At 40.5% G+C, this 14007-nt stretch overlaps 1 protein-coding gene across 2 annotated transcripts in view; it reads right to left on the reverse strand.

Annotated features, from left to right (window-relative positions):
- Positions 1-14007, reverse strand: part of sbf2 (SET binding factor 2) — a 92824-nt gene that overhangs the window by 54330 nt on the left and 24487 nt on the right. For both annotated transcript variants that reach the window (XM_023410834.2, XM_023410833.2), the window contains exons 3-6: positions 6931-7068; positions 2842-2976; positions 2212-2322; positions 882-987 (exon numbers count right to left, since the gene is read on the reverse strand). In XM_023410834.2, coding sequence (XP_023266602.1) covers positions 882-987; positions 2212-2322; positions 2842-2976; positions 6931-7068 — 490 coding nt within the window. The remainder of the gene's footprint in view (positions 1-881; positions 988-2211; positions 2323-2841; positions 2977-6930; positions 7069-14007) is intronic.

Below are 14007 nucleotides of genomic sequence, written 5' to 3' on the forward strand. Positions count from 1 at the left end.
AAATGAGGGCCAACTTTCCATTACAAATCAAATTTCATAAAAATCATATTACATTTCACTCTCATCTTGCCTAGGGTTGCAGAAAGTGAAATAAACCTGATTCATCTAGAATGACCTGAAAAGTCAAAAAATATAATAAACAATGGTTCAGTTCATGATTTATGCCAAACCGTCATTTTCAAAGGCTGCGGAAAGCGATAGGTACACGGTTTAACTACCCTATGTACAATGTGAGTCATGGTGACTCAGGCATGGTGTGTCTTTAACAAAGCACGTATTGACTGTATAAATCCTTTACTATGAGTGTATTGTGCAAACACAGCAACGTGATAACGAGCAAACTGCATCAAATCTTCATCATGTGCAGAAACACTGATGGGACACAGTGAAAACCACATAATCTTGCCTCAGACACATTTAATGTAGAATTAATCCCACTTCTTAATGGTTCACTGCAGAAGTCTCCTGATTGTAAAAGTCCTACAGTACTGCAGTTTATCAGCATGTGATTAGCAAAGTAGAATGAAGGATCCAAAAATCTGATAAGGATCAAGACTGAATGAATGTAAAATATGTCGCAGCAAGCTGCTTTATTTAAATCAACTAAGACGATGATGCCAGTCACATTATAACAATCAACAACACAAAAAATGTCTTCAAACCGAAAAAGGAGTGTTGTGTAGACATTACAACCTGCAGGAGCAAACTATTCTTAATTTAATTAATTATGTACCTTGATTCATGTCAATAACAAGTAAATGACACAACATATTGCCAAGGGCGATATATGGTAATACAGTCCCTAACAAGTTAAGTAGTGACTCATTTCCCTTCCTGTCTCACAAATACTAGTGAGTAGTTATCAAAGTGCCTGGACCCACCCAGCTGCTGGAAGAGCAGAGCCACACTCTTGCATGTGACAGGCAATGTGTCGTTCAGAGGCGTCTGGATGAGCTGCCGGTCTCCTGCTCCCAGGCTAAACAGCTTCTGTAAAGAAAAACAAACGCAGTAAAGGTCAGAAAACAGCCATGGAAAATTTCTATGTCTGTCGTGTCTACAGGGTCAAGGACTTACAACTGCAACTGACAGTCATTCATTCAGATTTACAGCTAAGTGTACTGCGGCTGTATCAAATACTACAGCTGCAGGACTGAATAAACCATTCGAATGAGTTCTCACTGAGCAAAGAAAACCTCAATTACATGTTCACCAAAATATAGCTGGTGCAGCAAACAGCTGCAGAAACATCACCTTTAAAAACATCCTCGCATTAAAAGATCTAAAAAAAACATATTTTAATAGTGTGTCTGCTGCTCAAATGCATATCTACCGATTAGTCAAGTCAAATCAGTGATGCAACAATTGTGCTTTGAATATCAAGTCTTGAATGGTTTGTGATTCAGATAATAGAGAACTGAGAAGTGAAAAGTAGGTGGTAGAGCCCTTTAGGATGTAGAAATATCAAAAGGTGTCACAAGGTCTCATTCATACAATTCTTTGTGCTGTTTTGACAAATGAGTCTGTTCCACTGATGCGGTTCTCCGCAGGCAGATTTGAGGACTTTGAGGTGTTGTGCGAGGGAACAGGAAATCATGCCAAATTCTTCCCTCTTTTACCGCATTAGCCAACGTTTAAAAGAAAACTTTGTTTTCACCTCTATCCGCCAGTGGAAGCAGTAAACACAAAGTAGGTTTTATCTTCAAAGGTGAAAATAAGTAAACTATTGTCTAGTTCACTGCATTAATAGCCTCACGCTCTGACACTTGGCCACCAAACTGCAGCAACCAAAACTTTTTTTTTTTTACTGACATTTTAAATATATTCCTCTAAACTTCTATAAAAACAGTTTAACAGCTCTGCTGTCCTTTACTCCACTCGAGGCTGAGGTATTTTGCTCCAAGTAACATGATGGAAAAAAATGACGAATATGTATTAGAAAATTACTGCCTGTGGCCGGATAACAATCTCTGGCACCATCTGAACGCGATATTCTTGACTGGCTGCACAGAAAACATAAATCATTTTAGTAGCTGCACCATTGAGCCTCAGCCATCACCTCCACAATCGCCGCCTCACACAAGAAAAAAGGATTGACATTAACCATTTGTAGCTCCTCTGTGGCCCCCTGTGAGCAGCAGGGCCAGGAACAGAACAGTGACATGTCTTGCAGACTGTGGTGCTTTGTGACACTTTGCCTCACTTAAGACTTACCTGCGATCCACCAGCGACAGGAACCTGGAATGTGAAGAGGTTGGCAACCAGACCCTCCAAAGGGAAATTTAGGCTATCGATGTACACTGTGTAGACCAGACCCAAGCACCCCTGGAAGGACAGCAAATGTAATTAAACTAAGACATTTCACACGGAAAGGTACAGAGGATAAATAATCTATATACAGTATATCAATATTGCAGCTCGTTGTTAATCACCATCGGAATTTATGCCATCTGGGCCATAAGACGAGAATGATAAGGTTGATTAGTCAGTGACATTTATGTCTAGGTTTCATAGCACAGTTTATTCCAAAAGCTCCTAGTAACAGCAGAGCACCTATTAACAGGGAACAGCATGACTGACCGTGTGTCTGAAGAAACTGTGATCAACTTAACTGTGTCATAAAAAGATCAGAAGTGCTTATGTTTATATCTCATTCACTTTACTGAGGTGTGTGCTCATGCTTAAGCAAACTCCAGCCTATTTTGCAGACAGTACAAATCAGATTAGCATTGTCTCAGAAATGCAAGATGAAAGCAATGATCTGAAAAACATTTGGAGTATTCCCTCTGAACAAGACAGAAAAATATTTTTTAATCAAGATTTAATCATATCTTGTCTTAGTACCCGGAATATTTCGGGATAATCCAGCCTGGACACGAGAATGAGACTTTTTGGTGCAAACACTTGAGCTGGCTGGATCAGGCCATCTTCCTCTGCCTCCTCATCTTCATCTCCATCAGCCTCAATACTCTTTGATCCCTGAAACGTAGAAAAAAGAAACTATTTCAGTGAAGAGTTCAACACAGTGCCATGGACTATAGGCCTTGAACTGTACTGAAGAGCATGCCAGCACCGCTGAGCTCCTGGTTTAGCTTCTGAATACATCACTTGTTTCTAACTCAGACTGTCCTCTACGTACCTGGCATGTATCATACATCACATGTGTTATTTGCACATTTTCCATGGAAAAATAACTGAAATACCTCACCATAAAGAGCATTCAGTGGTAATAAGTGTTGAAATTTAGATGGCAATTCAACTTCTAACCTTTCATTTTCCATTTTCGCTTGAAGAGAGTGTCTTAAAATAGGCTTTATAGTTGTACTCCTCCTAGAATATAAAAATAACCATTTAAACTCAAAATATTAAAAATCCTCCTTTGTCTCCAGAGGGGAGACACGCATATATGAAAGTTTGGACTGTTAATTATCTCCTTTCCTAATCTGTCCCTATTCAGCACAGTTGCTCATACCACTGGAGCCAATGACTGAACACAACAGATTTAATAAAACTACAATGAGGTTAATAAAAGAGATCGCCTACAGAGACAAAGATCATATGAGTGCATTTACTTGAGAGGAGCCAAGATGAGTTTAAGAGATAAACATTGCTTCCCTCTCAGAGCTAACACAGCAAATGTAAAACATCAGAGGTATAAGTGACAGTACCAGACATGCTAACAGCTGCACAATGTTTAGTATTTATTATGGTTAGCAAGATATATAATTTACAGTTAGCCAGGCTTAGCCAAAACAATATTTTTTATTGCAGGTGAAAACATATCTTAAACTACTTCAGTTTTTTTTAAATGTATAATTAACCTAAGTTATTGTAACTGAAATAGTAGAAAATAATATTGTCAGATATAAGAATGAACTGGAAAGAGCATAACAACTGTCCTGTCAAAGAGAACTGCATTCAGATATGTATTGACAAAAGCCAGGTAGTATAAGTGGACAGTTTTGTGTATTTCAGATAAAAAAGATAAAATGTCTATTAAATTATTCTTTACCATAATCAAACATGTTATCTACCTCTACCCAAAATTAAAATGGGCCCATACAAGCAAGTCTCAATCTGGTTCTAATAGTCTCTATTGTGAATCCCTGAGTTCTATCAGAACACTGATACACCAACCTCTCAGTGCTCATTCCTAACTAAAGCCCTTATCACAATCTGGTATATTTCTCCAGGCAGTGAAAACATGCCATAAGTGCTTCAGTATCTTGGGACCAAGGAGTATGGGATCAAAATATCCCATTCAGATGGAGGTCACATTTCAGCATTATTCTTAGGATTTGGTTCAATTATTAGACAAAATACATTCCTCTGCCGCCTGTCTGGAATCCGACTGAGAAGATAAGGGTGTCAGTTTAGAGAATAAAGATTGTTAAAACACCCTCACGTTTCAAGAAGATCTTCAGTGCCATACACTGAATCCAGGAATGTGTGTTTATTTTGCGAGAACATGATGTCTGGACGAGGCCAAATATAGCCTCATCTAATAATTAACACAAGATTGAGAAAAAAAAGCTAAGGTGTTGTGTTGTGGTTGGGGAAACTCTCAGATTCAAAAGTTTATAGGTTCAATCTTCTCAATGCAGTCTTTAATATACGCAAAGCGTCAATCTGTCTGGGTGTCTGGTTTTTAAACATACACAAACATTTCAATTACTGTAAGCTATTTTAGATAGAAGTATGATAAAAAAGTTTTAAAAAAATTATCATATTTCAGCACAACCCTGCTGATAGCAACAGCACTGAGAAACTTTCTGCTGCAGCTTCTTATAGTTATATATTATTATACTATGTTGTGCTTCCTGCTTCTGACTGAAAGTGTAGTTTATGGCCATCTTTTTAAATCAGTGTAACTTTTACAACCTGTTTCACAGCACTAAACTTCACAGTTAAGTGAGAAACTGATTTGTGAGTTTAAATTCTGACAAGACATGATTTGAAGGAGGTGAAATAAAAAAAAATGTTTGTATATAAATCAGACTTTATTTAATATTCCATGTGAAAGCACCTTTCTGTTAAACCTGGAAAATATCTGGCACAATTTCTGATTAAACTACTGCACTAAACTTCCGCTGTAAAAGTAACATCTTTACAGCTTATTCTGTCCTGCAAACCTAATATAAACATTGAATATGGAGTGTGTGTGACTGGCCCTCACTAACAGCCTTGTCAGTGCCCAGATAACAGCAAAGAGACAAACATACATAAACATTAGGCCCCATAATCAAGTCTAAATTTGTTGTTAATAACAACTCCTGTTTCCTCCACGGAGCCAGTGTGTGTGGAGAGAAAACAGCGCTGGGAAGATTAAAGTTTCTATACTGAACAAGATGATCCACTGGTCTATAGTCTCCAACATATTTGATACAGTTGAGGGACCGCACCAACCAGTTACAATGACAATAAAGTCTGTCAGTACGCTCTTCCAAAGACACCCCATAACAGTCAACAACTGGGCTATTTTTGGTTATTTTCTCTTTTGATGTGGCAATTTGCCCTGAATCCATCCTCCTCTGATGCTTTTGAACCAACATGGAAAAATGTGCCCAGTTGTTCAACACAGGAATGTTTGTGTAATTACGGCCTGATTCACACAACAAGCAGACAGGATAGAGTAATTAGAAAAGGATGAACTACTACAGTGTTGATTCTAAACATTCCAGTAACTCTTACAGGCGCAAAAGTTCTCGTAAATTGACTGCATTTGAATTTAACTTAGAAACGATTGGCTGATCTAAGTGGAATGTGATTGATGACTGCCTTCCACATGCGAAAGGATGTGAAGTCACAGTGGGCAGAGTGACCGGAGTCATTTAAGGCCTCTGACAAAGTCAAACACAATGAAACAATTAGCCTGGTATTCTGTGGGCTTTTGGCAAGAGTGGGATATTAACAAGATCATTCATAAGTACCAAAATGATCCCGTTGAAACTATTCTGTTGTAATCAATAATTTATGGGAGTTTTGAACGTTTGTGCTGTGACCACTAAACTGTAATCAAAGCCAATCTTGTATGCATGAGTAAATGAAAGGAAACGTGCTTGCGGAGAGCACAGGTCCATCCTCCCTTTTTATAACAACGTCCCCCCGCCAGCTCACAATTTATTAGACTGGATCCAAGCAGGCTTTTGTTTTCTACCACGCGACAGACATTCCTAAAAGTTAAAAAAAGTGCCAAAGACTGTAAAAAAACACAACAATAAGCCTAAAATGGAAAACAGAAATTGAGAACCATCACATTACTCAATAGATATCCCCGATGGCCCCGATGGCCCGAAGAGTCATGAGAGAGACATGAGGATGAATGTGACCTCATGCTCATTATAAAACTGTGAGGATTATCACTGTGATAGTCTTATAAAGAGCCTTTTAAGGAGGAAGACAAGCTCACAGTGATGTGATGCACAGTTGTCTGAGGGAGTGACAGAGTGAAATATTTATGATTACAGATTTTACTATATCAGGATTAATGATGCCAGCATGGTGGCTCAGTTGTTAGCACTGCTGCCTCAGTTAAATGGGCTTTGTCATTTTTGTGTATAGTTCACGTTATTGTTTTGTTCTTCTTTTCACTTGATATTCATGTTTACTCCAGCAGTCCTAAGATAGCTGCAGAGTACAGGGAATGGAGACTCTTAGTTACTGAAGTCCTTCTAATGGAGGACTAACACCCCAGTGGTTTCTGGGACAAGCTACAGCTACATCTGAAAGGCAAGCTTTTAGAGACAATAAACAAATGAATCAATGCATGAATGAAAACAGCACTAAAACAAAGATGCTAAAGGAAAGCTCAGTCCTAGCATGTAAAAGGAGTTTTTCCTTACCACTGTCGTCAAGTGTTTGCTCGTGGGGGAATGTTGCGTATCTATAGTGTGTGTGTATGTGTGTGTGTGTGTGTGTGTGTTGCAGTCTTACCTGCAGATTGACCTCAGCCTCATAGAAAGTGAGGCAGGAGCAGAAGTGTCGGTCTGAATCAATATCTGTCAGCACAACGGTGAAGAAGGTGGGTGCTTTCCTATCCCTGGACAGCCTCCAACCTCCAGGCTGGCAGAACTAAAAAGACAGTCAATAAAATGCCATTACATGAAAATAGAGGATATTCACACAAGTCACACAACATGGTCAGATATACAGAGGGCAAAGCCCATGGTCTGAGTGTGTGGCAGAAGTGCAATTAGGACATGTCCGTGTCTTTTTTGCTATTTTAAGAGCGGAAAAAACTGTTGCTGCGGCCGGTCCATGGTTCAAAAAGGTTGTTCTTATTTATTCATGGGAGTGTTTTGGGTGTAACATACAATAAACCAATCACAGTGCCATCTCCCATTCACTTTAAAAGCCAGGCACGCTTGCACCCTGTAACCACCTGACTTATCCAAACATCTGAGCACATTTTCAGTATAATCTGCTTGTGTGTAACAGGCAGGTGTATGCGCTCTGTGCGCCCGCCTATGTTGTCACATATTACTCTTAATAATGCGCCTTAAAATAACAGTGAAATTCTGCGCTACTGACTTAAGACCATGATTTTGCTGGTTAATCGCACAATCACTTTCCGCTGCCTCAAGATAGCAATGCGCCTGACCACACCTCATTTTAAGACGAACACACCCCTGGCCACTCAGGTACGCGCAAGTGTATTGGTAATTAGCATTTGCTAAATTGCTGTACCAGCAAAGACACTTACATCGCTTTGCGCCGGGTGTAAGATAGGGCCCATAGTGTTTCAGTGACTGAAGCAGCGGCAAGAAATGTTTGTAGAGAGGACATATGTTTTTAGACTTTTAAGCTCTGATCATTTGGTTTCGTTGAAGATTTGAGTCTAGATATTAGAGAGATTAGAGAGCATAGACAGGATGTCCTGTTTCAGTGCAGCAATTACATCCACTCATCAGAGCGGGAAATGGCGTGTTCAGTATTCATCTTCCTTTGCTGATGAACTCAACAGCAAAGGTGTCAGAGTAAACTGCTCACAAACTCTCTGATCATAAAAGGAAGCATCTTAAATAAGATGGAAAATGGAAAAATACCCACAAACCCAGGCATAAAGCAGCATATCCGCCAACTGAACTTGAACACATTAGATAGATCCAGCCTCAAACTTACTGGTCAAGTTTTGGTTTAGTAAAGCAGATTTGTATTATGAAGTATGATTTCTATGAAGTCAAGTACTTTTTCCTGGAATAAATTAGTATTTATATTTCAAAACAGTCTGTTTATTGAGGATTTAAGAATCACACAAATCAACAATTTTTAATGCATGACAAAACTCAGCCATTTTTAGCAAACTGTGGGCACAGAAACAGTCTGTTACCATAATAAAAAAATCATCTTAAACAGGTTCTAGGTCTCAAAGCAGCAGTGTGAGTCATAACCAGTCCTGACACAAAACATCTGTGAGTGTTGAAAAAAACAAGCCCTTTCTGTTACAATGTTGTTAGACAGGATTGCTAATCGGCAAACCGACTTTATAAATGGAGACTTTATTTTCATATATTTTGTCCTCGTGCACCAACACAACAGACAAAAATGTTGCTTTCACATAAACACTTCATTCTACAAACCAATAATAAAAGCAACCACTGTGGGTTCATAAAGCACAATGAAAAACTGCCGTGTCAAAGCAAGAAAAATAAGGGGTTAATGATAGGTACAGAGAGATTAATATGTTATTATTTGAAAGCGAGAGTGGTACAGAGGAGAGGAGAGGCCAAGCTATGGGACGCAGGTGGGCATTTGGTCAGAGAGTCCCGTGTTTGTGTCTGGTCTCTCTGTTTTTCCTGGAGGCTCAACTGGACTGGCTCTAAAAACGGTGTTTAGACTGCTCCTCAGGGGTTACAGAAGGGATCACCAGACACATGGAGGAAGGGAGGAGGGGCGGGTAAAGGAGGGGTGGGTGAGGGCAAAAACAGATGGACTGATTGATAGACAGATCTGTGTACAGCCAAAGAAAAATATACTGGCAAGGCAACGTATCTGGGGCAAAAGAAGAAGAGGAGTAGAAGAGAGAGGTGATGAAGAAAAGGAGACAGAGAGAGAGAGAGAGAGAGAGAGAAGAATGGAGATCAAGAGAGGAAGAGAGGAAAAGGGGGAGGAAGGATTTGGCTTGTTCGACGTGGAAGACTGGACCAGGATGCCACCATCTTCCAGCAGATAGACAATAGCTCACAGGAAATCTGTTAAACCTGCATTGTGGTGAGGGGAGCGTGCGTGCGTGTGCGTGTGTGTGCGTGTGTGTGCGTGTGTGTGTGTGTGTGTGTGTGCGTGCCAGGCCAGACAGGACCCAAGGACAAGTGGGGATAACTGTGATCCTGCCCTAAACTATTCCAACTATGCCATTCATTGTTGTCAAAAAAGAGATAAACACCTTTGGGCCTGCATAGCTCAAAAGATCACAGGAGATACAACATCCTGTTCTGTGTGAGTGTGTCGATTACAGAGTACGCATGCGTGAGAGAGGGACTAACTGTAAGGGAGAGCGACATGCAGATAACACATGGAGGCGCAATGCTGAAAAGATTCATTGGTTTCCCTGATATTAAATCAGTGTTTCCTTTAAGCCGTTATCTCGCCTGTAGGTCTGCAGGGACACACTCGAGGGCTGGCGCAGGTTCAAAGACACTTTAGGGAGCTCAGTGTTTAGAAAACTTCACTGTATTCAGGGGACATTGTATCCAGACAAAGTACTGTCATCATTGTAGACATAACTTATTGGTGTATAACCAAAAGATGAATGATCATCTAGCTTGAATGTTGTAGCTGTGATCTGATAAGGGTATTACAAAGGGGGCAGTACTGAAGTAAAAAATGATTGCATGTATCCTTCCCTATTGCGTTTTTATTAAAACATGTAGTACATTATGACTCTCATTATGACTATGAGTCTACAACAACTAAGAATGTATCCTAAACAAAGGCCTTCACGTAGTTCAAACAACTTGAAACAGAGTGTCTTGATAATTTCAGAATCTGTCCTGCTTTTCTGAAACTTCTACAAAGGCAGGGAAACTTTGGAAAGGCTGCAGCGCTTTCTGCAAATGTTGTGTATCATTTTAAGTTTAACTACGCACGGTCATTTGTAAACAGAGATAATTTGCTTATGCTATTTGTTTAAACATCCAACTTGAAAAATTGTCATTTGCAACACAAAATAGCTTAGATATAAACACACACCATCACATTTCTGAGGCTAGTCCTAGCAGGCAAAATGGATATGAATATATTGTATTACTTCCTCTTGCAATATGTTGTCGATACACTGGTGCCAAATATTGATATTTTTTATCAAAACATGCAGACGCTCTTAACGGATTCCCTTGCTAATTTGCCTTACCAGAGTCACTACTTCATGACTCCTTGTGGCGGTGCCTGTCAAAAGAATGACAGTAACTTGTGCACAGGGGCAGACAGCGGGAGAAAACAAATCACAGAGGCACCATCGTCGCTCAAGTCCAAAGTGTGCTTCAACTTTGGCTTTAACAATGGCACAAATAAAATTAATAAAGACTATGTGACAAGAACAGCCCATATACAAACTGCCAGACCATGCAGACCAGTGACACTGTCCTGCACATAAACACACACACGCATACACTTTAACTACTCAGCGTTGTGTCAACATCCAGGCTCTATTTCTTCTGACGGAGTGAGCGGGTCTTTCACTCTCAAACACCAACACACACAGGCTTCAAGAGGAGCGGACCGCTCAGCAGTCTGCTGCTAATGAGACTGAATGTGAATACACACACACACACACACACACACACACACACAAACACACACACAAACACACACACAAACACACACACAAACACACACACACACATACACACACGCATCAATTTATTTCAAACACTTAAAACATTTAAACTCCAGAACTGTTCCGCTTTCTGGCAGTTCGGCCTTTTGCCATTTTATGACTGCAACATGGCACAAGTGTGTGTGGCTAAGCTGAGCTAAGATTCTATGCACTTTGCTGAACATTTTTTCATATCAGTTGTCAAATTCTGTGAAACTGACACCACAACGCAGTGAATAAATACATGATTCCTGCTTTTTGCCTTTGTATTTTTCTTCTCTAACACACATATTGTTATATAACGTAGATGATTGTCCTGCACTGACACCATCATTATCATGGGCAACGTGATGTGATAGTATCGTACTGTGAGTTACTCTGTGATTCCCAGCCCTGATATTTAAGATTTAAAGAATGAGAATGACGGATGAATAATACGACACAAGCTGTACTGTACATTCAGCTATAGCATGACACAGAAATCCACTGTAGTGCAACAGGTGCAAGGGTCATTGCTTAGGAAACATACCCTTTATACAGCACACACACACACACACACACACAAAGACACAGAGACACAGACACACACAGACACACACAAACACACACAGACACACACAGACACACACAGACACACACAGACACACACAGACACACAGACAGCAGAGAGAAAGGACATCTCCTATTCCCAAATTAGACCTTAGTCAAGTGACAAAGGAACTCTGGGACACACTTGCTGTATTGATGTCAAAGCGTAACTGCGTCCTGCTAAACCCTCTGCATCACATCATGTGCTGCAGCCTGGCATGACTGACTCCCACCAACTGCACTATTCACCTACTCAGGCAGTGACACTGGATCTGCAGTCTGACCTGCTAAGTATCGTCACAGCAGAGTGCTCGAGGAGCAGCACCAATAAAAGGAAAAGAACAAAAAACACACACACACACGCGCACACACACACACACAAACGCACATGCACACACGCATGCAAACGCACGCACGCACATATACACACACACACACACACACACACACACGCACGCACGCACACGCACACATGCACACACACAGGCTTTGCCCGATCGGGACAGGGCGGCATTCTTATACTATGACAAGGCATTAATGTCTGGTCACGCAGGCCAGATATAACTGGTGCGGCAGCCATTACTAAAGATGACTCAGGACAGAAAGGCAGCCACTGACACTGACTTTAAAGTCAGCTTTATGTCTTCTGGTGTGATGTAGCTGAGATGTGACAGGACACAGGTTTACTGTGTTTTTATTATGACCCCAACATTTGAGAGTCCTGTACTTCAGGAAATACAAACAGATTTTGAAAGGTCATAAAACCTTTAAAGAGTTCCCGTTACCACAAATGAGCTCAATCCCACAAATTCTTTCAGAGAGGGGCTTATTTCATAATATGGTTCAGTTACAAACCCAAATGAAATCAGGAACCAAACTTCTTCATGTTTTCTCTCCATAGCAATAAAATGTGAGTAGACTAAGCTGTCTCCTCTGATCTAGGCATCAGCAAGAATAACCTGGACTGAATGAGGGAAAAAAGAAAACTGATACTAATAAGATAAACAACATAAATCATAAACAACCAAAACATTTGTAAACCTAAAGATATATCTAAAACATAAGTAAATATGCTGCCAGACCACCTCAAAGGAAAACATGTGGAAAAAAAAGAAAAATATCAAGACTGTAATCATCTATACTTTCAGACTTTCAATACTAGTGAACTGTCGATGGAGCCTGAATGTAAAGTGACTGCCAATACACTGTGGTCAGGAAAACTTAGCAACAGATGTGCACTACACCGTGTCCTTCCATCATCCTCTTCCTTTCACCTTATTCTTTCCCCATGCATGTGGAAGACACAAATGCCAGGAAGACAACACAATGACGGAAAGTGAAGTGTGAGGTGTCAGGGGCCAGAGAAGGACTGGCCAAGGGTGAGAAGGTCAATGGCGTGCTGCCTGCCCAGCACTTCTACTTTATCAGGTCTGCAGGATGAGCAGTGGACAAAACAACCAGAGCCGCCTGCTCCAGCCGAGCGGTTTGGCACACACAAACATGCATGTGCTCCCCCTCCCTCACTCGTCTCATTCGCTCAAGGTCAGCATGATGACTACAAGAAACAAAACTGTCAACAAAATGGCCATAATAGCACCGTTATCCAAATACTATTCAGCGGTTGCCGTGAGTTAATTTTCTGCGCCAGAACGTTTAGTGTTTAGCTCCCTCGCTGAGCGCTCTGCTGAGGTGGCAGCTCCCCTCCAGTTCGTTTCTTCATCTCAGCTCCCCAACTGTCACCAACACTCCTGGTTTCCCTTTGCTCATCTGTTACGCAATACCAGGCACATATGGTTCATTTTAGACATAGATATTTTTAGACGGCCATGATGAACCACTGTAAATCAAAAAAAAACGTCTAGTCAGGAAGGATAGGAAGAGTCATCTAGCAAATATTACAAACAGTTCTGTACACAAAACTTTGAGCTTCATAAATGCCATATGTGTAAGAAATGTAACACTAGACAAAAGGCCTACTACATGTATTTTTAGTGCAAATGTAAAGGGTAATCTTTTTTTGCCATGCACATTTCAGCAACAAGCTGAGGACAACTGTGGCCGAACCCCCATTTACCCAACATCCCCTGGGAAGATTTGTTCACTTGAGGGTGAATACTTGGGTTTATTTCAAAACAGCATAAATTGAAAACATACGACCAGTTCACCACATGAAACTTGAAAACAGAAATGCATAAAGAGGCAAATAAATGATGATAATTAGACATTCCTATGCCTAAATCAATCTGCTGTCAGATCAGTCCATCCTGCTCTCACAACCTTACTCCTGAAACTAAACCCCACGCATCTGTGTGATGTTCACGGTAGGCGTGAAGGTCCCAAACAATAGATGGATCTTATTATGTGTCGGTTTTGTCAAAAGTAAGTTAACAAACCGCATCTTCCAGACATAAACGAGTTGAGTTATAGTTCAGGGAAAATCTGCGGCGAAATGTATTCATGAAAATAAAAATTCCCTTTCAGAATCCAAGAAAAGTCCGTGGATTTTCCCGGGACTGTTTAACAGCAGGTACAACTGATATTAAAACCACTTGAACAGTTTAAGAACAAGCATAATCCAATAAATACTCCCATTGCTGTGATGAAATCAG

This window comes from Seriola lalandi, unplaced genomic scaffold (assembly GCF_002814215.2).
Source record: "Seriola lalandi dorsalis isolate HSWRI2012SDOR001 ecotype SW California unplaced genomic scaffold, Sedor1 jcf7180002054440, whole genome shotgun sequence".
Lineage (NCBI taxonomy): Eukaryota > Metazoa > Chordata > Actinopteri > Carangiformes > Carangidae > Seriola > Seriola lalandi.